The sequence below is a fragment of the Microcaecilia unicolor genome, chromosome 14 (genome assembly GCF_901765095.1).
Source record: "Microcaecilia unicolor chromosome 14, aMicUni1.1, whole genome shotgun sequence".
Lineage (NCBI taxonomy): Eukaryota > Metazoa > Chordata > Amphibia > Gymnophiona > Siphonopidae > Microcaecilia > Microcaecilia unicolor.
The window spans coordinates 44,078,743-44,105,133 of record NC_044044.1 but is presented as its reverse complement, the minus strand read 5'-3'; the positions used below and the strand labels follow the sequence as shown (position 1 = coordinate 44,105,133).

The following is a 26,391-nucleotide window of genomic DNA, read 5'->3' as shown; positions in this document are numbered from 1 at the left end:
CTGTCAAAGTGCGGCTGAGCGTAGAAGCATCCGGGTCACATACCAATGTGGGATGCAACGGAAAGTGCTTGATAGTAGAACCTCTCGGCCAGCTGTTCTGTGTCCACACCTGCTAACTCATTCTGATATCGAGCTGGATAGAGAGGAAAAAAACCCCTCTGTCAAACAGACCAATGTATTTCCCTACTTCAAGTACCTACTTCAAGCTCTATTTGTGGATCTGTTGGTCTCGTGCTTAGATCCGCTCACTTTTCAAGTTTGAATGGGAATCTCTCATAAAATATCTAGAATGTCATTAAAATGGTTCCTAATCACGCACAATCGTGAATCAAAGCAATGAAAAGTGAGTGTAGTATATGTGCGAAGCCTCGGCTGTGGTAAAATCGCCTCCACAAGTTTAACGGTATCTGGTCATCAGGGCTAGTGGCCACTTAAGTGCCCTGTTGTTTACGTATCTGGACAGGCAAAAAGCCAAATAGGGGTGTACACACAAGCAAAAGGAGCTCTTCACAAGTGCAGGGCTTTTATGTTTCAATAGTTTTTATTGATGGCATCAGAAAAATACACAAACAACAAAATGAAACAGCAACAGTAGCACCCAAACACTGCACTTAGCAGGAATTCACACTGACATTATGCTACACCATCCATTACAATTTTTGATTAACCCCTCCCCACCCCCTCCCATCTATAAAGAGAGCCCATTACAATCCCTCTCATCTCAATATCTCGCCCAGGGCTATGACTCTTATAGCCCCCGGACCCACAATAATTTATCTATCCACCCCCCTCCCCAGAAGCAGGATGAATCGGATACTGCCAACCTTGGCCAGAAATATGTGCATCACGAGCTGATAAAAACTCCCATCTCCCCTACAATGTGTTCACTAGAAGACTGCGTCCCCTAGGCCCCAAATTTTGTATATATGGATTTCAAACCTGCAAAAAAACCCCAAAAACTTCCACTGCCATAGGCGACCCCTTTAGCCTCCCAAGAGGCCAAAAGATGCACCTGATTCCTCCAGTGCCAGTACTCTGGGGATTCTGGTGAAGTCCAATATTGTAGTATGACTTTCTTAGCAACTAAATTCAATTTACGGCACAACAGTCTAGTCCATCTGGACAACGGGAGATATGCTCCCTGTACGTCCAGCAAAAATTGTTTCACTGACCCACTAATTTCATGATCTACTAAGCGAGATAAAAACCCTCTCACTTTTTCCCAAAAGCACTGAACCCTAGGACACGCCCAAAAGGCATGGAACAGAATATGATGAGAATGGCCATATTTAAGACATCCGGAGTCGCCGATACCCCCTAAGTGAGCCAATTGGGATCTTGTCACGTAAGCTCTTAATACCATCCTATAACCACACTCTCTTAGTCTCACATCCCGTAGCCAACTGGGGTAAGCCTCGGAGCGTAGCAGCGACATCCAAGGTCCCCAAAGGCACCCCCGAATCCTCCTCCCATTTATTCCTCACTAAGGAAAAGTCCTTGTCAGAGTCCTGTAAAGTTGTGACACCGACAGTCCTTGATCTGCCACCTCCTGAAAGAAATCCCTAATCCTAGCTCCCAACTGATTCCCTAGAGCCAACCCGTTCAGAGTAGAGATATAATGTTTAATTTGTATGTACGCAAAACGATTGTTAGTGCAGGGCTTTTAAAGTTCATTTTTCACGCCCAGTGAGCAAAACTGACTGTGATTACAGAACACAGCCAGCTAAGCGTGTAACTAAGTTGCTATATTAGGCAATATTGGGATCTAAGTTTCAATTACATGTGCTAACTGCACTTACTTGGTATTCTATAAGCTTAGCGCATTAATTTCTTTAGCAGGCAACTGCTAGAGGGGCGTGTCCCGCACTTCACAATAAGGTTATACAATACACAAGTTACACGCCCGTCAGCAGGTAGGCACAAGCTTCTACACCAGCTGCTGAGATAGCATAAGCACTCGCGCTTATAGTTAGACATGTAACTGCGGACTTACACGTGTCACTGCCATTCTAAAATCTGCACTTACTTGGAGAATTACCCTTCGGCTGCCACACACAGATCAATTCAGTTCCCCCGAAACAGCTGTGGATGCTGCAGAGGTGGCACTCATGGTGCCAGTCACTGCATACAAGAGGCACCCAGGACCCCAACACGAATGGTTGTCATGCTAGCTGTGCTAGAAGGGGGGGGGGGGGGGGGGAATGCCAGCCACTTGAAACTTGAAGGGTCATGCTTTTAGTTTCATTAGGGGTCAGCTCCAACTGAGCAAAATAAAAAATGCTCCATGTAGTCTAGCATCTCTGCACCATAAAGGGTGTCCATTTGGTATATAGGATTTACAGAGCAGAGAATTCATCATAGGTCAGGCCTCGTAACATTTGAGTATATTTAGTACTCATGTAATGGACACTTACAGCTAACAGCCGTATCACAGCTTTTTTGTACTTACCCAAATCACCAAGATAAACCAGACACCGGTGACAGGCCATCTGTGCCCAATCCATCTCTTTTGCCGAGGCCAGAACAGGCTTCTTAAATCCTGGAGGCAAAGGACAAACTGTTGAGACACCTGCAACAGTGCACTCCTCTCAGCTGCAATTGCAAACCTCTCCACAACCCCCATCACCCTGCAACACCTCAAGACAATATCCCTCCCTGCACAGTCAGGACATGCTGGAAGATCCAAGCAGGAACGTCTGAAACATTATGTAGACTACACACATTGTCAATCAATCATCTCCAGGTGCACCAGGTTCTCTCATTAACAGGATCCAAGGCCTGCAAACGGAGGCTTAAGATAAAATACTACTACTACTTATTTCTATAACGCTACTAGATGTACGCAGCGCTGTACACTTGAACAATAAGGGCTTGGGAAGATGACGAACATTTGGCAGGTATCAAGAGTCCAAGGTAGCAAACTTTCCACAGAAAAGGAGACTCAAGGATAAAGAAGGCATGACAGGAAGTTGAGGGTAGGGGGTGGCGGCAGCAGCAGCAGCGAGGAGGCTGGGGCTGGTGTCAGTACCGGATACTGGTGGGGGGAGAGGTTCACAAGGGGTGGCAGTGAGGGGGCTGGTGCTGGCTTCAGTATGGGGAATTTATAAGCTGTAGAAAATCAAAAAGACGAAACAGATGACTGTACAAACTAGATTGACCTATTGGTTCTTTTATTTATTGGGATTTATTAACTACCTTTATGAAGAGATTCACTTGAAGCGGTATATGGCAGGTACAGTAGGTAGTGACAAAAATCTTACTATTTTGTTAACAGTGTAACAATAAATCCAAAACCCTCTGAGGGAAACTCAAAGCAATAATAAGCATAACAATAGCCAAATCTGTCCTTAGACACCATTCTCTACTATTTGCAATATTAAAAAAACAAACAAACAAAACTCACCGGCAGGATTTAAGACACTCAAAAATCAGTCTTCAATAAGAAGAGCTCTGAACCTACCAGCAAAACAACTTAGTACAATTTGCAGCGCATCAAAACTTGCTTTTGCCCGTCATCTGGTTAAGATTCACCCAGTAATCACAAAAGTCCTTTTAACCAACCCGACAACTGATTTGCTTCCCATCTAGCAAGCATGTGGCTACTGACCTATCAACGGGTCGGTCACATGAGTCCAGTCAATGCAGCACTGCAGCTCCAGCTGGTAATGGGACTGGATGTAGAGCAGAAGGTGCTGGTAAAAGCCAATGCCAGCCACTAGGTGAGTCCTGTAGGCACATTCCAGGGTGCTTCGGCTGTGGATATGCTGTGGGGGAGGGAGGGGAGATTTTAAAAACACAGGAACTCAAGTTGTGAAGCCATTTAAAAAGGACCCTTTGCAAGAGCTCTCCTGGCTCTCTGGAAGAAAGGCAAAAATCACTGCTCTTACAGTGACATCTTATGGCCCAACTATAGAACTACAACTGCAATTCAGAAACCCACAACCCAGTCTCAGCCACTGGAACACATGGCGAGCTGTTACCTTCAGTGTGGGAGAATAAATGGCCTGAACAGTCTCCATCATGAAGGCTTCCCTTCCGGCAGAGGGAATAAACGATAGTGAATCACCTACACAGCTGCAGCCTGGCACGGCTGAGCTGCTGGGTATTCTGACATCATCTTGCTGAACAGCACACATCCCCCATTTGCCTCTAGTTCTGGTCCTCCCATTCCTAGTGCACAGATACTTACTTTCTTATTGGCTTTGATGAGCTGGATGACTTCATAGTATACTTTCCTCCACAACAGTTCCTCTGCCTTTCTGCCATAATCCACGGGGTGCAAGAACATAAGCTTTACGCACAGCTCGCGCAGCCTAGGAAGAAGCAAGGAGAGCACGGCGTGCAGTCAGTTCATAAGCTAGGCCCCGTGTGCACCACCCCGTCTCAAGAGCCATACCACCATGCATCAAGATACACCAGAGGGGCTGACAGATTTCCATTAGACATTTTGCCAATATTCAGACTCGGTGTAATCCCAGTGTCCCCATCCACTTTAGAGGAGAAATTAGGTCTTACCTGATCATTTTCTTTCCAATAGTCCTTCCCACTATTCCAGAACCTGTAGGAGGCTAACAAACTGTGCAACACGAAAATAATGGGCGATTTCAATTACCCCGATATTGACTGGATAAATGTAACATCAGTGCATGCTAGAGAGGTGAAATTCCTTGATGGAGTCGAGGACTGCTTTATGGAGCAGCTGGTTCAGCAGCCAAGAAGAGGAGGAACAATTCTAGACCTAGTCCTTAGTGGAGCGAATGATCTGGTGCAGGAGGCAATGGTGCTGGGGCGGCTTGATAACAGTGATCAAAACATGATCAGATTTGATATAAGACCTGGAATAAGTACACACAGGAAATCCAATACATTAGAATTTAACTTTCAAAAAGGTGACTATGATAAAATAAGAACAGTGGGGGAAAACAAAACAAAAAAACTCAGAGGAGCAGCTGTGAGGTCAAAAATTTACATCAGGCATGGATGCTGTTCAAAAATAGCATTCTGGAAGCCCAGACCAAATATATTCCATGTATTAAAAAAGGAGGAAGGAAGACCAAATGACTGCCAGCATGGTTAAAAAGTGAGGTGAAGGACGCTATTAGAGATAAAAGAAAATCCTTCAAAACATGGAAGAAGGATCCAACAGAAAATAATAGTTAACTGCACAAAGAATGGCAAGTCAAATGCAAAGTGCTGATAAGAAAGGCAAAGACAGACTTTGAAAAGAAGATTACGTTGGAGGCAAAAATACATAATAAAAACTTTTTTAGGTGTATTTAAAAGCAAGAAGCTGGCAAAAGAATCGGTTGGACTGGAAGACAAGGCCATAGCAGAGAGATTAAATGAATTCTTTGCTTCGGTCTTCATCAAGGAAGATGAGGGAGAGATACCGGTGCCAGAAATGGTATTCAATGCTGATGCGTCAGAGAAACTGAATCAAATCTCTGTAAACCTGGAAGATGTGATGGGGCAATTTGACAGAGTTGCAAATCGCTAGGTCCGGATGGTATACATCCCAGAGTATTGACAGAATTGAAAAATGAATTGCAAAACTATTGTTAATAATACGTAATTTATCTTTAAAATCAAGCATGGTACCAGAAGATTGGAGGGTGGCTAATGTAATGTCAATATTTAAAAAGGGTTCCAGAAGTGATCCGGGAAATTACAGACTGGTGGGCCTGGTTATTTCCAACGGCTCCGCATTCCTTTTCATTGCCATCAAGTCCAGAAGCGGACAACCCCATTGGTCCACTATCAGCTGAAAACCCTGGCTGGATAGTTCCCATTCTCACAGGTCCAAGGAGTGCCTGATGAGAAAGTCTGTCTCCATGTGATGCGAACTGCTGACAAGCAGAGAAAAATTTTCACTGCCCAATTCATGAGGGAGGCTGTCTCCACCGCCATCAGATGGCTGCAAGTCCCACCTTGCTTACTGATATAAACTACCGCTGTCGCATTGTCATTGAAAACTCAGTCCGGGGCCTTTGACAGAAAGGGAGCAAAGTCGCGTAAGGCATTCCACACTGCCTTGAGCTCCAAGCGATTTATCGACCACCAAAATTCCTGTTCATCCAGGTGCCCTGTGCCAGATGGAACTTGTAATGAGCTCCTCAACTTGCTGGCGTCCTTTGTCACCAAATCCCATTATGCTATCGGAAAGGGAGCTCTGTCAAATTTCTGTATGACAACCACCTCTGCATATGCCGTCTGGCAACCAGTGTCCAAGGAAGATGAAGGTTTGACTTCTGTGACACCAGCGGCTAAGAAAAGATTCATGTACTGGCCACATATGAGCTTTTGCCCATGGCACCACTTTCATTGACTCCAGACCCTGGACCTGCTTTAACTGAGGAAAAGACAATCTGTTGCACCAGCTTCGACCTCCTCCAGCCATTCCTCCTTATCCCATAACCAGGTACTAGAATATCCATGCTCAGGCTCTCAAGAGTCCGCTGACCCAAGTACAGCTCTCTCTAGTAGCTTTTTTCCCCACTGAAAGCCTCAGCTTGCTGGCCCCCGGGGGCCCTTCCATGGGGACCTCCCAACCCCTTACTGTTCCTGAAAGTTCTCAGTCATACCTTTCTTCATGCAGAATGCCTCGAGCATAAGCAACACAAATTCAAGGGAAAACCCCTGTACCAACATCTGGCTTTCCATAGCCCTTTTGCCTCCACTGCTGCCCAGCTCAAAATAGGAAGCCCTTCAACACACACCTTCTCCTTTGCCTCATCTGGCATGGCAGTCGTTTCCCGCCAAAACTGGCTCTGCCTCCGCAGTGGGAATGGAATCCCTTTCACAACTGATCTGCAGAATGACTCCATCTTGAGCAACCCCTCACTACTGGGCATGCTGGTAGAACACTGGTACTATGCCAACAGCCGGAACTGTTTGTTCTCAGGGGGCTCTCAACGCACCCTTCCCAAAAGCAGGGAAGGTGGACCAAGGCACATGCAGCCAGCAACCTGATGGTATTAAATAGAAGCACAACTTGATATAACACTCCAGGGCTAAATGCAGTTGTCCAGTCAAGTCCAAGTCCTGAGTCAACCTTCTCGATTAAAAAAAAAATTTTATGGTCAAAGGGGGAGAACAGACTACCACTACCCTAACTCCTCCATACCTGTCACTGACTGCACAAGATGCTGGAGACTGAGAAATACTGACTAGTAAACAAGGGACAGAAGTCAAGATAGCAACAGGAGAAGACACTCGGTGCTGCACTCTCCCTATCACATTATTGATCGGCTGATGCGGTCCCAAATTATGGTGAAGTGCAAAGGCACAACTCGTACTTATCCACCGAGTGGTGGTAGATGTCCCACATGGTCCAGGTAATGTTGGATGGAAGAGCTCCATTTTTCCGCAGAGGTGCAGGAACTGCTTCAGCAGGGAGCACAGGTGAACCTTCTTGCAGATCGGGTTTCTTTGCATCCCAAACAAAGGTCAACACTCCTGAAACCTAGAAGCAGTGTAAGAACCTGGGATGTGTTCAGTCTGGCATCAGTGGAGTGCACCACACAACTAATTGAATAAGGAGGGCTGCGCAGAGCCCAGCAAGCTTTGGCAACTGAGGTTCCTCGGCAGGAAGGAGATCTCCCTCAGGCTACTGTGGAGGTAGGGGAATACCTGCTCCAAGGAGGTAAAACCTGTCTTTGGGGCTTTACAGAGGCTGGCAGCAGTAAATATGGAAGCCCTCTGGGACGCCATCAAGACTTTAGATACATCTCTTCATTCGCTTTTATTTTTTTCCTAATTCGAATTTGGGAGATACTGACTGAGGTGGATATGCATGAATAGAAGTTAGTCTAGCATGATAGTATATTGGGGGTATTAGAATGGCAGATGGAAGAAATTAAACAACTGAAACTGGCTTTTATAAAAAGACAAAGAGGCTGTAGGGTCAAAGTGGAACATATGGAGAATCAGCTGCGGAGAAATAATTTAAGATTTTTAAAATTTTCCCAAGTCATCACTGCATGGTCAAGAAAGATCTTCCAGAGATTCTTTTGATTCCATCCAAGACTCTACCACCTATAGTGAGAGCACAGTATTTAGTGTGTGTGTGTGGGGGGGGGGGGGGGGGGGGCGGCAAGGTAGCTCCATACTAGCCCATCAAGAACCCCTTCCTCTGTGCCTCTCTCAATCTCCCTTGAAGTTATTTCAGATAGGACTGCTCTCCTTGTGACTTTTACCTTGAAACCTATCGTAATTTGGTTGTTTATACTTTCATCATTTGCACGAGCAGTTCTTGGGCTCCAATCTTTGATATTTTCTTACCTTGTTCAAACAGTGCAATAGCATCAGAAGGACTTGTTGGCATTAAGTGGTATTTGCTTGAATTATGAATTTTATTACAATTTAAAAAAAAAGAAATACAGACTAGTCAGAGATTTCATGGGATATTTATAGGATGATGTCATTAGTTCAGCGTTTCTCAGTCTCCATCTGCTGGTAGGAGAAAGCATACCCCAAGCATCTGGATTAGTCTGGTGAACAATAAGGAACAAGCAAAATAGTACAAAAGGCGAAATCAAGCAAGATATTCACAAACAGAGATTAAATATGTGAACAGGACATAATTACATCATGAAAACAAGAATCCCAAATATTGGGGGAGGCTATGAAGCAGCACAGATATAACTGTGTTTTGGGGGATAGGTGCGAGTACTATGTCACCTTTGTCTGTTGGAAATGGACCTCTTTCAAAAACGTATGTGCTGTGTTTGGCGAGGTACTCGATGAACCAGTCTGCCAAGTGAAAGGGGACTTACTTGTTCCTCAGGCTGATGTTCTCAGGCTTGAACACCTCTTGGTAAGCTGTCTTGTTAGAGAGGATGAGGTCCACCCTGTGAACTGCCTCCACAACAGACCTGCATCAGAGAAAGAGAGAGAGTAATAGTAATGGACCTGCTGTCTCCATGTACACCGTCTTGCATCTCAGCATAACAGGACAGTTCCAGCTCCCAGGCAAGACGTGCTGAAGAAAATAGTGCGGGGGGAGGAGTGAAGGACCTGGGTTTCAAGTTTAGGAAAATAGTGTTGGGGGGGGAGGGGGGAGGAGGAGGAGTGAAAGACCTGGGTTTCAAGTTTAGTTCCCCTGACAAAGAAAGTAGAGCCAAAGTCTTCCTGAATATACAGTGTAGATAAAAGTATTTGGCTTGGAATAATTCACTTTCACTCCACTTCCTCTTAATTTTAAAAAAAGATCAAGACACAAGGCCAGCCCAGTCACAAAGGAGACTAAGCAGCCTCCTAAAGCCACAGAACTTGGGAAGAAGTGGCCCATTTCTCTTCTCGCTGCCAGCCTGTTGCTTCTTCCTTCCAAGCTGGTTGAAGATTAAAGCAGATAGGTCTGCACTCAAGCACCATTCTGTCCTGTCCCTCTCAGAGACAGACTTCCTGTCGGATGGAAGTGGGCCAAAGTGGTGCTTCAGCACAGGTCTCTGCTTACAGCACACATAGGAGTAGCCATACTGGGTCAGAGCAATGGTCCACCTAGCCCAGTATCCCGTTTCCAACAGTGACCAAGCCAGGTCACAAGTACCTGGCAGAAAGCCAATTAGTAGCAATATTCAACACTACCAATCCCTGGACAAGCAGTTGCTTCCCCATGTCTGTCTCAATTGCAGACTATGGACTTTTCATCCAGGAACTTGCCCTAACCTTTTTTAAACCCAGGCACGCTAACCGCTGTCACCACATCCTCCGGCAAAGAGTTCCAGAACTTAACTATTCGTTGAGTGAAAAAAATATTTCCATGTAACTTCCTTGAGTGTCCCCTAATCTTTGTACTTTTGGAACGAGTTAAAAAAAATCGATTTACTTCTGCTAGTTTTACACCACTCAGGATTTTGTAGACCTCAAATCATATCGCCCCCTCATCTGTCTCTTTTCCAAGCTGAAGAGCCCTAACCTCTTTAGCCTTTCCTCATACGAGAGGAGTTCCATCTCCTTTATCATTTTGGTCGCTCTTCTTTGAACCTTTTCTAATTCCGATATCTTTTTTGAGATACAACGACCAGAACTGAATGCAATACTCAAGGTGCGATCACACCATGAAGCAATACAGAGGCATAGTATTTTCAGTCTTATTCACCATCCCTTTCCTAATAATTCCTAGCATCCTGTTTGCTTTTTTAGCTGCCACCACACATCGAACAGAAGATTTCAGTGTATTATCTATGACGACACCTAGATTTTTTTTCTTCAGTGCTGACCCCCATGGTGGACCTTAGTATCAGGTAGCTATGATTCGGATTATTCTTTCCAATGTGCATCACCTTGCATTTGTCCACATTAAATTTAATCAGCCATTTGGATGCCCAATCTTCCAAATTACTAAGGTCTTCCTGCAATATTTATTTATTCATGCATGCACTCTTGTATCCCACTATTATCCAAAAGCAAGTTTCGGTTCAAAGTGGCTTACAGTTTACATTTTGGTGGAGTTACAATAGTGTTGTGCAATGTGGAGAGGGCATCTATAGTTTGGTATGGTTATTCATACAGTTTTTGGAAGACAGATTTGAAGTGGGGCAGTGGTAGCTTTTCTGTTCAATTGTCGAGTTTTGGCGATATTTATTCATATAGTTTTTGAAGAGGTAGATTTGAAAGGAAGGTGACGATGTCTTTGTGATTAGCTGTAGAATTTTTTGAAGAGGTAGGTTTTCATTTCTTTTCTGAATTGAAGGAGATTTGTGATGCTTCCTATGGTTTTTGGTATTGAGTTCCACCATTTGGAACTCAGGTAGCTAAATCCTGCTGTGTAGATAGTTTTGTAGATGGTGTTTCTACAGTTGGGTAGATGTAGGAGTAAGTAGTTTCTGTCTTCTGGGATGGCATTTCTTGAGGATAGTTCAGTCATGTTAAGCATATATTTGGGTGACATTCCGAATAGTATCTTGAAGATTAGGGTGATCGCTCTGAAAAATATTCTTGCCTTGACTGGTAGACAATATAGTGTTCAAGCTGTGGGGTTGCTCTTTCATGTTTCGATTTCTTGAAAATCAGTCTTGCTGCCATCACTTGGACTGTTTGCAGCAATTTTAGTGTTGTTTTCCTTGCATCCTACGTATGCTGCATTGCAGTAGTCTAGTTGCGATAGTAACTTTGATTGGACCAGTATCCAGAAAGACTGTCTAAGGAAATAGTCTCTTATTCTTCTCAGTTTCCATAGTGTTCTGAAACATTTTGACGTTACTGCTGATATTTGATTGTCCAGCGTTAGATGTTTGTTGAGAATGATTCCTAGTATTTTAAAGTTGTGTTCCGATGTGGTATGTTTGTTCGTTGATTGTGAGTTTTTGGTTGGATATGGGGTTCTGTGGGCTGGATAGTACTAGGAATTTGGTTGTGTCTCTGTTCAGTTTGAGTTTGAAAGTTGTTGCCCATTTTTCCATGAGGTCCAATCCTTTTTTTATTTTGTCCTGTATGTTTGTGATATTGTTTTGGAAAGATATGGTGATGCCATCCACATATATAAATGGGTTGAAACCCATTAATTCCATTTTTCCCCCAAGTGTTGCCATAATTATACTGAATAGTATTGGTGATATTGGCGATCCCTGTGGTACCCCTCACTCAGAGATCCATGAGGCTGATGTTTGGTTGGACATCTTTACAATGCAAGATCTGGTCTTTAGGAAGCCATTGAACTATTTTGCCACTGCACTGCTGATTCCTATGTTGTTGAGCAGTGTCATTAGTGTGGTGTGGTCTACTAGGTTGAATGCACTTGACATGTCGAATTGTAGTAGTGATATATTTTGTCCTTGGCATATTATGCTTCTGAATTTTGTTATCAGGGAGGGTATGACCATTTCAGTGGTCTGAAATCTGATTGGGATTTATGAAGAATTGAGAATTTTGTCAAGTATTCCATTAGTTGCTATGCTACTAGACCTTCCATCATTTTGGTCAGTAGTGATATTGAGGCTACTGGTCTGTAATCTGTGATATCACTGATCTTGCTGGTAGTATTTTGGGGGATAAGTGTAAGCATGTCGCCTTTATCTGTTGGAAATTGACCTTTGTCAAACATATATATGCTATGTTTGATGAGGTACTCGATGAACCAGTCTGGTGGGTTTTTCATCATGTAGTTGGGACATTTGTCAATTAGGCAGTATGAATGCATGTATTTTGTCAATAGTGTCTTTACTGTGTCTAGTTGGGGTGGTTTGAACGTGGTCCATATTCTGTCTGCTGAGGTGTGGTTGTCGTGTGTTTTGCAGTCCTGTAGGTAGTTTATGACATTTATTTGTGCGTTTGCAAGGTTTGAGCTTGTGTTTTTGAAGTATTTTGCAAGCTCGTCTGCAGTTGGTGGCGTTTCAGTTTTCACCAATATGTTCTGGGTTTTCAGTAATTTATTCATGAGTTTGAATATTTTTTTTGTATTGGTCTGGTCGATGTTCGTATATCTACTGTAGCATTCTGCTTTCGCTTTCTTTATGCTGTTTATATATATGTTCTTACAGCTTTTCTCCATATGGTTTTGTTTGCATCTATTTTGTTTTTGGACCATGCTCTTTTTAGTTTCCTACTGCACTAAACTAGGGGCATGGTTGTTTTGTGATTTTTTTTTTGACTGGTGCTATTTTGTTTAATATGTTTTCACTTGTTTCGTCCCAGTCCGCACATGTTTTAACAACCCTGAATAGTTGCGTCATCTGCAAATTTAATCACCTCACTCGTCATTCCGATTTCCATATCATTTATAAATATGTTAAATAGCACCGGTCCCAGCACCAATTCCTGTGTCACTCCACTGTTCACCTTCCTCCATTTAGAGAAATTACCATTTAACCCTACCCTCTGTTTGTCCAATAATAGTAACATAGTAACATAGTAGGTAACGGCAGAAAAAGACCTGCACGGTCCATCCAGTCTGCCCAACAAGACAACTCATGTGTGATACTTTTTGCGTATACCCTACTTTGATTTGTACCTATGCTCTTCAGGGCACAGACCGTATAAGTCTGCCCAGCACTATCCCTGCCTCCCAACCACCAGCCCCGCCTCCCAACCACCGGCTCTGGCACAGACCGTATAAGTCTGCCCAGCACTATCCCCGCCTCCCACCACCGGGGATAGTCCTGGGCAAACTTATACGGTCTGTGCCAGAGCCGGTGGCAGAACCTTGCCTCCTATCCCATGACTCTAATTTTTTCAGGAGTCTCTCACGAGTAACTTTATCAAAAGCTTTCTGAAAATCTATACACACTACATCAACCAGCTCACCTTTATCCACATATTTATTCACACCTTCAAAGAAATGAAGCAAATTGATGAGGCAAGACTTCTAGAGAAAGACACAAGGGATACAGATCTCAAACAAACCACAGGCCTTTGTATCTCAGCACAAATCTCTGGAAGGATGTCTGCCAGTTTATCTGTATCGCAGTTCTAGGATTTAAGTTAAATTAACAAAGACAGCACCCACTAATCAAATCCATTCACATAGGCTCCTTTTCTAAGCATGCTAAACAGAGGTATTTTGGGTGTATAGACCTGGGACTACAGGAAACTAAGTTGGTAGCCAAACACCCCTAGCAGAAAGAGATGGTTACCAGAAGACTAAAATGCAAACAAAATCCATACAGATTTTAAAGAAAATAAAATGGTATTTCAACCAGTTTTATATTTCATTGTGATGATAAAGCAACAACACGGTTGAGGGATTACTGGAAAGAATATTTCCTGCCCCCTGCCCCCCCCCCCCCCCCCAAAACCAAAATCATGTCTAGCATCCTGTTTCAAGCAAACAGGTGGTCTGAACTCATTTAAAACCCACATGCAAATGCAAGCACTGGTTTCGCAGTCCAAAGCACTCCCCTGCATCTGCAGAATCCGTTTTGGTTTTCTACGAAGTGAAAGTTGGATGCTCCTCTTGTTACAGGGGGACAGAGAGAGGAATCAGCCAGCAGCCATCATGGTTTATAGTTCACCAATTTTATCTTTGCAAGCGAATTTTCCAGCAGTAAGAAAGAGGCAGGTGCTAAGGGTACTTACTGACCCTATATTTCGTCCCTTTATTTTTCAATCACAGGACTTTGCATCTGAGAAATAAGGAGAAATTAGGTCTTACCTCAAGTTCTTTCCATTAGTCCTTCCCACTATTCCAGAATCTATAGTATAATTGTGTCGCCAGCAATAGTGAACTGAAAATTGAGCTGACACTTATCTCTCTTGGCATCCAGTCCCAGCTCCTAAGTATTTATTTAGAGAAGCAGTAAGGACAAACTCGGAACACAATCACCTTAAACAACTCACTAACCTAACACTAACCAGACAAACAAACAGGTGTGGAACTCATCTCTGGACAACTTGCAAAGAACAAGAGATATGCAGAAAGCACCATGCAAGGTGACAGTCGTTATTTCACCCATTACTTCACACTGACTAAATATCTCAGAAACCTTGGGCGGGACGGCCTCTGAAAAAGTGGGAAGGGTTAATGGAAAGAAAATTATCAGGTAAGACCTCATTTCTACTTTCATTATGTAACTTCCCACTATTCCAGAACCTGTGGAATGTTTAAAAGCAATCCCTAGAGAAGGTGGAATCCCGGTACTGCCACCCTATGGACCAAAGCCCCAGAACTGGCTTTCAAGCATGCTACAACATCCACTCTGTAGTGCTTGGCAAAAGGCATGCAGTGTCGACCACGTTGCCACCTTGCAAACAAGGTAGTCTCCGCCCAGGACGTTACAGTACACCTTGTAGAATGACCCCACAAGACCTGGAGTAGCCCGCTTCCTTGCAAGCAAATAAGTTGATACTATGGTCTCCTTCAGCCTTCTAGTAATTGTGGGCTTGGAAACCATGAGGCCAAGCCTCTGTTTACCAAAAAGCACAATCTGTCCAATTTGTGAAATTCATGCGTGACTTTGAGATATCTAATGATGACTTTACACATACTGAGAAGCTTCAAGGAAGAATACTGAGCATCCTCATCCTCTCTGTGAAAGGACGGAAGCTCCACAGATTAGCTGAGATGAAATACAAATACCACTTTTGGAAGAAAGGAAGGAATCATGCGCCTCCAAAAAAGAGGAGAAAGGGATCCCGACAAGAGAGCCTGGTGCTTCGAAACCCTACATGCTGGCACAACAATCATTAAGAATACTGTCTTTAGTATAAGATCTTTCAAGGAGGCCTTCCAGAGTGGCTCAAAAGGAGGCATCTGAAGAGCCCGAAGGACTAAATTAAGGTTCCACTCTGGACATGGCATACGCAAGGGAGGCCACAAGTGGCCCATTCCCCACAAGAATCGAACGATATCCAGGTGAGCCACAAGAGATGTCTTTTGTGACACTGAAACAGGCCAAAGTTGCACCCTGAACTTTGAGAGAACCCAACACCAATCCTTTCTGAAGGCCTGCCTGGAGAAATGCTAGGATGTATGTGATCTAAGCAGAGAAGGGAGAAGTCTATGCTCAGAACACTAGACCTCAAACGTTCTCCACATTCTTGTATACACCATGGAGTAAAGAGTTAGGGTCTTGGTCACCTACTGAGGGTCGCTTTGCCCGAGAGCCTTTAATAGAATGAAAATAGTTCCAAATAGTTTAGGAAGTACAACTGCAGTCAAGTCAAATGTGAAGGATTGAATACAGCACACAGCATCTGAATTTTTGACATGAAAATGATTGCAGTCTCTGCAGTTCACCAGACACTGATCCTCCTCCTTCACAGCACAACACTGTACCAAGCGGTGAGTCAGGATCCTTCCCACGCACCAAGTAGAATTGCAGCCAACCAGGTGATTCCGAGTCAAACTTTAGTTTATCACTGCTGGCTGTTCCCCCCAAACTTACAGTCTCCACAAGTCTTACACCAGAGGATTGATATTCTGTCCCATGCTCTCCAATAAACCTCTCTTTCCTTCTCCTTTCTTAAGGTTGTTGTGCTGGAAACAGGGGAGAGGTGAAGGGAGGGAAGAAGTAAATTTGTGGGGCATCAGATAGAGATCCGAAGACTTCCAGCTATGGCTCTGTAGACTCAAGCCACCCACAAAGCTAAGGACCAGCTGACCAAATGGACCAGGAGCTAATCACTCAGAACCAGAGGCTGAAAAGTGTGTCCATCCACCTGCTGGAGACAGAAAATACTGAGGAGTTGGACTGGATGCCAAGAGAGATAAGTCTCAGCTCAGTTTTCAGTTCTCTATCTCCACCTGTGGTTGATGGACACAACTAACCCACAGGTTCTGCAATAGTGGAAAGCTACCTAATAGAACTATATATTAAGCAGGGCAGAAAAAAGAACCTTAAGAAGAGTCCTGATCCAAATCTCTGATTCATGTGCTCTCTGCCAGATTCTGCTCTCAGTGGCAGAAAGGAAAGCTACACTAGGGAAGGGTCTCCGGGAGGTTGGGGGGCATCAGGTAAGGAAGGGTTCTTTTGAAAAGTCCAGAAGCAAAGAGAAAGAAGCTTGGAAAGGGGGGAGAAACAGAAAAATCCCTGATAACTTATAACTTTTCTTCATTCCATGTGTACTATCAAGGCCAGGTTAATCTTAGAAGAATCACAGGCAAAGTGCGATCTAGTCTGATACTACAACCACCTTTCAGAATCACACATCAAGTGCATAATTTACAGCAGAGGTTACACACAGAACAGATTTACAGGGGAACTCTCTTCATGCTTTATACCATCTAAGCAAATGTGTATGTGTGTTGGGGGGGGGGGGGGGGAAACACATGTTGAACACAGCTGCAAGAAAAGATCCATCAGTGGTAACTGGAAATATTAAGGACATCTCATACAACCAAAATGATAAAGAGGATAGAAGGCCTCTCACACATGAGGAAATGCTAAAAAGAGCTGGTCAGCTTGGAGAAGAGACAGATGATAGGATTTTTAAGATAAAAGTCTATAAAATCCTAAGTGAAGTGGACAGGTACATGCGAATCGCTTGTTTACTTTTTCAAAGTTATGAAGTAGTACACTTAAAAGAAACAGGCGAAAATATTTTTTTCACTCTATACATATTTGTGAGGCTGGGTATCCAAATGGCAGATGATATTTAATGTGAGCAAGTGTAAAGTGATGCACATGGGAAAGAGGAACCTAAACTATAGCTACGCAATGCAAGGTTCCACATTAGGAGTTACACCCCAGGAAAAGGATCTAGGTATCATCACAGACCTGAGAACAATCGACGAAACAACTATCTTTCGCAAATCTCTGAAGACATATCTCTTCAACAAGGCCTACAATGAGAACCTATAGCAACACTAATCCACCTCACCAACCCAATCAGTTAAGAAAGCTCACCTTCTATAATTACCCTAATCACTCCCTTCCTTCTTCCCTTACTTAATCTCTGCACAAAACTAAATGTATCTGTTATCCTGTAATGACAATGTCAACAAAATTATGTAAGCCACATTGAGCCTGCAAATAGGTGGGAAAATGTGGGCTACAAATGCAATAAATAAATAAATAAATTAATGATACATTGAAACCCTCTCCTCAGTGCGCAACTGCGGCTAAGAAAGCAAATAGAATGTTAGTTATTATTAGGAAAGCAATGGAAAACAAAAACGAGAATGTTATAATGCCTTTGTATCGCTCCATAGTGTGACCGCACCTTGAATACTGTGTGTGCAGTTTTGGTCACTGCATTTCAAAAAAGATACAGCGGAATTAGAAAAGGTAAAGAGAAGGGCAACGAAAATGATGAAGGGGAAGGAACAACTTCTCTATGAGGAAAGGCTAAAGCAGCTAGGGCTCTTCAGCTTGGAGAAGAGATGGCTGAGGGGAGATATAACCGAGGTCTAAACAAAATACTGGTAGATGGAACGGGTAAACGTGAATCGCTTGTTTACTTCTTCCAAAAATACTAGGAGGCATGCGATAAAGCTACTAAGTAGTACATTTTAAACAAATTGAAAAAAAATATTTCTTCACAACATGTAATTAAACTCTGGAATTCGTTGCTTGAGAATGTGGTGAAAGAAGTTAGCTTAGCAGGGTTTAAGTCCATAAGCCATTATTAAGATTGACTTGGGAAAATCCATTATTTCTAGGATAAGCAGCATAAAAACTGTTTTATTCTTTTGAGATCGTACCAGGTACTTGTGACCTGGATTGGCCACTGTTGGAAACAGGATACTGGGCTTGATGGACCATCAGTCTGTCCCATTATGACAAGACTTATGGACCTAAGTGCCAAAGGATGATAAAAAGTTAGTGTAGATGAGTTTAAAAAAAAGATTTGGACAAGCCACCGCTTATCCCTGGGGGGTAAGTAGAATGGAATATTACGTTTTGGGACTCTGCCAGCTACTTGTGACCTAGACTGGCCACTTTTGGTCAAAAGATATTGGACTTGATACACCTTTGATCTGACCCAGTATGGCAGTTTCTATGTTCACCCCCGGCAGTCTCCAGAATCAGCCTCCCTGAAACTATCAGTACTAAAAACACCCTGAGTAAATATTTTCCAGCTTTTGTTCTGTTACTAATTCTGCCCAGATAAAAGCTACACTGCCATCGACTGTAGAAAGCAGCAATTATTACTGCCTTTGCCAAATGAAAGATCCCGACATTACAGTTTCATAAATCAGATTTCCACAACAAACGTACACATCAAAAGATTCAGTAGATCTAATAGGAACTAGCATGGCTGCCTTGATTAACACAAGATCCTGTCTCCAAAAACACAATGAGAAGCCTGCAATCCCTGCAAGTAAACTGGTCTCTTCAAAAAGTTTATCCCAAAAGATAATCGACATGACTGGCAGTAAATACAAGACCAAACAGGAACAGCTTTCATGGTCTCACCCATGTCAACACATCCAAAATAAAGACCTTCTATCACCACAGAAAATGGCTGTTGTCAAGGAAACAAAATTTGGACCCTCTCTTCCCAACTTCATGAAGGAGCTGCAATTCCTGGAGGTACTAAGAGATTCTCTATGGACAAGCAGCCCATAGAGATTAAATCCAATGGCGTCTTGGAGCATGGCTGGCATCCTGCTGTCCACAGAGAACCCGTTACAGGTAAGTAATCTTGCTCTCTTGATGCAATCTAAGACATTAAAATGAAGGTTTCTTCCCTTCCTGCACAATTCTTGGTGTTCTGAAGGCATGCAGATGTAACACGAAGATCCAGCACAACATCATGCTACATATATTTCAATAATCCTGACAATTAAACTGATACCATTACACAGACAGCGTGCAGAAAAGGGAATTCCTTGTTGGAAGATACAGAGAAGCAAGCTAAGAACCAGGGAAACCAGGGTTCAAATCCCTCTGCAGCTCCTTGTGATTTTGGGTAAGTGACTTAACCCTCCATTGCATCAGTTATAAACAGAGTGTGAGCCCTCCAGGAACAGTGAACTTGAATGTAACTCATCTTGAGCTACTAAGAATTAAATAAGGAATTTGAAGGCGTAAATGGTCAGAGATAAAGGCAAATCAGAGTTCTGAGGATTCCAGAGGGAACGGAAGATAATGATCCAGTAACATTTATGGAGACAAGAGTTACTGGAAATTCAGCTTCTGAAGGATTTGAAAGTGGAGCAAGACAGAGTCTTTCCATAGCACCAGTTACAAAAAAAAAATACAAAATAATCTTTTATCTTGGTTATCTTACAATACCCTCAAGCACTGAAAATCCTATAGGAAGGAGAAAAATATTAAACTGTCAAGTCTAAATAAAATAACAGCAAAAACCAGGAAGACATTTTTAGCAAAACAAGCATAATGAAGAAAAGCCAAGGATCCGATAAGCAGCATTTGAACTTTAACTCTTGCTTTTATCTGTTATTTCCAGAGGACACCATCTCAGGGACCAGCCCATGGTTTGGATACTTTACAGTAGCTAGGCACAAATGAGTATACCACAGTGCAGGGTGGCAGGCAACACCAACCCAATGTGAAATTTTGCACTGCTGTTCAGCACCATTGCCTGGACAGCTCCTGTGACAGAGACAGAAGGTCACAAGAAGACAATGCATTTCAACTGCTTGGCACTCCCTCAATAAAAAAAAAAAAAGTGACACCAAGAATCATACAGCAAATAAATATACAAGATCTCTACTAAACATACAATATTTTTTATGTGATATTATGAGAATGTGTATGTCAAATGCTCATGGCATGAAGAACATGTTTAAATCATAGATGAAGGTAAGGCTGCATACATGACAGTTTGCTAAATCATACAAATTGTCTTTCTTCTCAGCTAGGAATCAAATGCAGTCTGGAAGGTCAAGGATACTAAGGCCCTGCTTCAAATGTTAAGTGGAATTAGACGGCCAATCCTACAAAACTCTTGCATAACTGTCAGAAGGTCTCGGTGACTTGATTTATATACGAAACACAGAAAACGGCAGCAAGTTAAGACATCAACCCATTTCTCTCACTGAAATATAATTTATTTATCCAGAGGTCATCATCCACTCTACGTCAGCTGTCGCTAAATTAAACACCAAGGCCAAAGACTGAGGATATCAAACCTTCGTAAATGAGGCCATCAATTGTGGCTCGTTTGGATGCCTGTTTTTGTCCACACAGGTTTTGAAGGCAAAGTGAGAAAACTATCCCATGAGCGGCTGCTGCCAGGTTTTTATTTTCCTAACAGACTTTGATGGCCTGTAAAAACCAGTAGAAATATCTGTAGGTACCCCATAAAAATGTTCTTGACTTCTACAGTGGTATTTTTGGTTCCAATTTTTCAAACCATTCTTTCTTTCACAGACCTATGATCTCTGTCTTTCAAATTTACTAATGTTCCTCTTAATGCTTACACTGTGCCAAAGAGTACCTCCTTCTGGAGCTCGTAGGGTGCAGTATGTACAGGCATCATATCAATATGTGCTTGAAACCTTTTTACAATCAGGCTGGTGCTGCCCAATACAAAGGATTATTTCTGTATCCTTCTGCCACATTTGCTTGGTTTCTGATCTTCTCTCTCCGTAAGCTGTACAGAATTAGTGCCCTAGTACTGCTGTTCTTACATTTTTCTCCTGTATCAGTGACCTGTCTTATTGTGTTGAACTTTTTTATTGGTGGGAATGGCAGTGTTTCAGTTGATCGCAACTTGTTCGTTCTCCACATCCTATCAGGATCTTGATCCCAGCATTTTCTTGATACAAAGATTATAGTCCCCAGTGCTGTGATAACTTATTGCATCTTCAGATATCAGCACCTTATACCCTGCAGTGAGATGTTGAACCTTTTTCACAGAATCTGCATTTGTATGTCTTACTGATTCTTTCTATGCTGACTGTGAAGCTCCTTATTTCTTCCCACTCTCTTTTACTGCAATTATCAGTCTCTCATCTTTAAGCTTAAGTTATCTCTCTATTTTCTCCCTTCAGAAATGCAAAGCAACAATTACACACGACATTTCATAGACAGTGCTTTCAAATGTGTTAATTTTACACATACTGTGGACAAGAAGCCAGGGAATGTTGAATATGACCTCAAGGACTCACATTTACTGCTAGTGCTTGTCTTAAGCCGCATTGAGCCTGCCATGAGTGGGAAAGCGCAGGGCACAAATGTAACAAAAATAAAAAATAAAATAAAAAAATGAACACTGGTGTAGAGAACTGGTTTAGCTTGCCTCTTCCTATTGTTTTTATTTAATTGTATTTTAAACCTTCAGAACTGACAGATCCCATGAGTACTATCAACCTGAAGATGCAGAGAAAACAAGCACCAACCACAATGATAATTTTGGATTGTTATAGAATCAGATTTGAGAAACACACATTTTTCCAATTCAGACATATCCAAGCAGCCACTTCTATGCTGGACAATTAATAATAATTTCACAATTGTACAGAATCACCCCACTTTCCCCAGTCTTCTCAGGTGACTCTCCAACAGAATGCCAAAGCTTTGAAGTTCCTACTGAACAGAGGAAGGTGACCAAGCTTTAAGGGAGTGGCATCCAGACCAAAGCAGAGATTCATGTCATGCCCTGGGATTGGTAGCATGGAACGGTGCTACTAATTGGGATCTTCCAGGTACTTGTGACCTCGACTGGCTACTGCTGGAAACACGATAATGGGCTACCTGGAACATTGGTCTGACCCAGTATGGTTGTTATTATGGTGAAAGAGTCAGTACACTACCCTGCCCTAATCTGATCAAATATTCATCCAGGCCAATGGTAATTTTCATTTCTACATAAAATGCATTGGTCCAAGTGTATGAAAGAGGAACAAGTCATAAACCTTCTTCCAAGTCATCTTTTATAATAAGCAAATGGTTATGCCATTAAATTGGCGTCCCTCATTACAACCTTCCCCCTCCCCATGACTTTGGCCTGGTTCTCTCTCCCCCCTGGTTTTCTAGTCTTGGAAGTTGTGTTGCTAACTGCCCACCCCCCAGGGTTCAGCTTGGTTCTATTCTGCTTTCCCCATTTTCCACAGATTCATGCCCCCTCCTCTCCTTCTAATCCCTTGCCTCAATGTTTCTCTCCTTCTTTTTCCTAGAGTTCCCTTGTAGTGGCTTTCTCTCTGTAAGATCTCCCTTTCCTTCCCTCCCCTCTCCTCATTCAACCCCTTCCCCTCAGTCTCCTCCATCTCCAAGATTACTTTGTCCTGGTTATTTTTCTTCCTTCTCCTCTTTCTGACAAGTTCTTTTGCACTCAAGCTCATCCCTCTTCCCATTTCCCAAGGTTCTTTTGTCCCGCTCACTGTAAACCCCTCTTATTTTTCTTCTCCCTCTCACCTGGATGATCCTCTTCATTTTCCCTTAGCCTAGTTGTCACCTCCTCTCCCCCTTCCCCTCAGGCTCCTCCATCTCCAAGATTATTTTGTCCTGGTTATTTTTCTTCCTTCTCCTCTTTCTGACAAGTTCTTTTGCACTCAAGCTCATCCCTCTTCCCATTTCCCAAGGTTCTTTTGTCCCGCTCACTGTAAACCCCTCTTATTTTTCTTCTCCCTCTCACCCAGGTATCCCCTCTTATCTGGATGATCCTCTTCATTTTCCCTTAGCCTAGTTGTCACCTCCTCTCCCCCTTCCCCTCAGGCTCCTCCATCTCCAAGATTACGTTGTCCTAGTTATTTTTCTTCCTTCTCCTCTTTCTGACAAGTTCTTTTGCACTCAAGCTCATCCCTCTTCCCATTTCCCAAGGTTCTTTTGTCCCGCTCACTGTAAACCCCTCTTATTTTTCTTCTCCCTCTCACCCAGGTATCCCCTCTTATCTGGATGATCCTCTTCATTTTCCCTTAGCCTAGTTGTCACCTCCTCTCCCCCTTCCCCTCAGGCTCCTCCATCTCCAAGATTACTTTGTCCTGGTTATTTTTCTTCCTTCTCCTCTTTCTGACAAGTTCTTTTGCACTCAAGCTCATCCCTCTTCCCATTTCCCAAGGTTCTTTTGTCCCGCTCACTGTAAACCCCTCTTATTTTTCTTCTCCCTCTCACCTGGATGATCCTCTTCATTTTCCCTTAGCCTAGTTGTCACCTCCTCTCCCCCTTCCCCTCAGGCTCCTCCATCTCCAAGATTACTTTGTCCTGGTTATTTTTCTTCCTTCTCCTCTTTCTGACAAGTTCTTTTGCACTCAAGCTCATCCCTCTTCCCATTTCCCAAGGTTCTTTTGTCCCGCTCACTGTAAACCCCTCTTATTTTTCTTCTCCCTCTCACCCAGGTATCCCCTCTTATCTGGATGATCCTCTTCACGTTCCCTTAGCCTAGTTGTCACCTCCTCTCCCCCTTGCCCTCAGGCTCTCCCTCTCCTCTTTCCCAGCTGGGCAAGAACTTAGATTGCACAGGGCCAGGAATGTATGTACTGTATCTGAATGTAACTATCACCTAGCTACTCCTAGAAGGCATGGGTTAAATCCAACAGCCCTTCACAGGGGTCTCTTCATCTCTCCCTCTCCTTTTGTCCCCAGGCTGCTCTCCTCATCCTCTCGTTCCTTCCCCCTCCTGTCTCTCATCCCTGCTCCTCTCCTCTTTCCCCCTGGGGAGGCGCCTCCGGAGCTCCCCCTTCCTTCCCCTCACCGGTAGAGCCGTTTGGTGTGCAGGACCTTGGCCTCGGGCTCTCCGTCAGCCGCCCCTTGGCTCATGGCGGCGCAGGGCCTCTCCCCGGGGCTCCGTTCAATCACCACCTCCGTCGCTCCGCTCCTCGGCCTCCGCCATGTCTGCACCGCAAACACCGCGAGAGCGGCGGGGCGTCAAGTCTCGCGAGACACCCCTCTCCAAGATGGCCGCCACCGCCTCCGTGTCAACCAGCTTTATTGAGTGGACACTGACAGGTCGGCGCGGAGGCGGAGTTTGCACGAAAGATGCACTTGAAATTCAGTCCTAGGATCGCGTGCGTCAGCGACTCAGCGTTTTCATGCCCCTGAAACTATTTATGTGGCGCGTTGTACATGGAGGAAAGGATCCAAAGTGTATTGGCCATGTCTGTGCCATCCTAAGCCTGATGTGATTTTTTATTCTGCATTTGATTTTATATTACAAAATTGCTGTTCATCTTTTTATACTTCAACCGTGTTTTAAAAATATATTTTATTAAAGTTATGCTATACATCGCCTAGGATGAAGTGGGACTTCCTAAGGGGGGGGGGGGCCCCCGCCCCAAGGTCATGCCGCCACCCCCCCTCTGTCCGCCACCGGGCCAGGCCCCCTGCATTGAAATCATCACAGCGCCTCACCTGTCATCACGCTCCGTGACTGAAAGCGCAGCAGCGGCAGATCGGATTCGCCTCCCTTCGGGCTTTCCCTCCCTGTGTCCCGCCCTCGTCTGATGTAGCTTCGGCGAGGGTGGGACACAGGGAGGGAAGGCCCGAAGGGAGGCGAATCCGATCTGCCACTGCTGCGCTTTCACTCATGGAGGTGACAGGTGAGGCGCTGTGATGATTTCAATGCAGGGGGCCCGGCCCAGTGGCGGACGGTCGACAGAGCCGAGGGTGGGTGAGATCAGGGACTGCGGCGCCGGGCCCCCTCAGGTACAAACTTAGATTGTGAGCCCTCCTGGGACAGAGAAATATCCAGAGTACCTGAATGGAACTCACCTTGAGCTACTTCTGAAAAAGGTGTGAGCAAAATCTAAATAAATAATAATCATTTAGCACAGCTTAGTAAAAGGACCCCTTAATGTGAGCAAGTGCAAAGTGATGCATGTAGGGAAGACGAGTCACCGCTCAGGAATAGGATTTAACTATTATTGTTGATGATACATTGAAACTCTCTGCTCAGTGTGCAGCAGTGGCTAACAAAGCAAATAAAATGTTACTGATGTGACATAAATGCACAAGAGGCAACTCTCTTTCAGTTGAAAGGGAGCTCTGCAATGAGGGGGCCATAAGATGAAGGGGAAAGGGGACAGACTCAGAAGTAACCCGAGGAAATACTTCACGGAAAGGGTGATGAATTCATGGTACAGCCTGGTGGAAGTGGTGGAGATGAAAACAGGACAAGTACATAGGAGCTGTAAGGGAGAGGAAGGGAGAGTAGATGGCATGAGTGGGCAGACTGGATGGTTCCCAAACCTGGTCCTGGAGGCACCCCGGCCAGTCAGGTTTTCAGGATATCGAAAAAGAATATTCATGAGAGAGATTTGCATGCACTGCCTCCACTACATACAAATTTGTCTCATGAATTCATTGTGGATATCCTGAAAACCTGACTGGCTGGGGGTTCCTCCAGGTCCAGGTTTGGGAGCCACTGCTTTAGAACCAGCTCTGGGCAGACCTCCCAAAGAACAGGTTGTGTTAGAAAAGTATCCCAAAAGAGGCAAAGCATCAGATTACACAACAAACAGGGGTTTCCCGGACTTACGCTGGTGACTCTACAGCCAGTCAGACTATGTATTAGATCCATTTGCATATGTTACTTTGTGCATTGCCTGAAAGGCGATATTTTGTTTTGAGGAAGGTGGTATATACATTTTATAAATTAAAGAAAGATGCTGGGACTCCAGTGTATGCCAATTTATCTTATGCACATTCAGTATAGATAGACTGAAACCCTGGTTCTGGGGTCCTCAGAAAGGTTTGGGAAACCCTGGGCTATGAAAATAGAGACTATCCCTATGCAAAAAGCAGAATGGTAAGGCTGAAAAAGAGTTGATCAGACCAAAGTGTTACAGAACCTCAATTCCAATACAATTTTTCTCAGAAAAAAAATGCTTCCACCTGCCCCCCTCAAAAAAAAATCCCTTCAAAACAAAAACCCGTAATGATTTTCAAAACCTGTTTTTGTTTTTTCCTATGGGATCCTTTTACTAAGTTACATTAGATAGTAACCCACACCTAAAAATAGAGTAGCATGGATGCACTCAGGCATCCTGTGGTACTTTCTACATGGTCACACATTAAAACTTTTTCTATTTTTTTTTTTTTTTTTTTTTTTTGGCAGGGTGTTTTAGGGGCGGAGAGCAGGAATTCATGTACTAACCAGTTCCTGTAC

The 26,391-nt window shown here is 43.7% G+C and overlaps 1 protein-coding gene across 1 annotated transcript in view; it reads right to left on the bottom strand.

Annotated features, from left to right (window-relative positions):
* The window catches only part of SMG5 (SMG5 nonsense mediated mRNA decay factor), a 41,617-nt gene extending 17,480 nt beyond the window's left edge, over positions 1–24,137 (bottom strand). Inside the window, exons 1-6 of the mRNA XM_030186930.1 lie at positions 23,980–24,137; positions 8,775–8,873; positions 4,190–4,313; positions 3,608–3,764; positions 2,450–2,539; positions 44–133 (exon numbers count right to left, since the gene is read on the bottom strand). Of these exons, the coding sequence (XP_030042790.1) occupies positions 44–133; positions 2,450–2,539; positions 3,608–3,764; positions 4,190–4,313; positions 8,775–8,873; positions 23,980–24,044 (625 nt within the window). The 5' untranslated portion in view covers positions 24,045–24,137. The remainder of the gene's footprint in view (positions 1–43; positions 134–2,449; positions 2,540–3,607; positions 3,765–4,189; positions 4,314–8,774; positions 8,874–23,979) is intronic.
* Between the last annotated feature and the right edge of the window lie 2,254 nt (positions 24,138–26,391).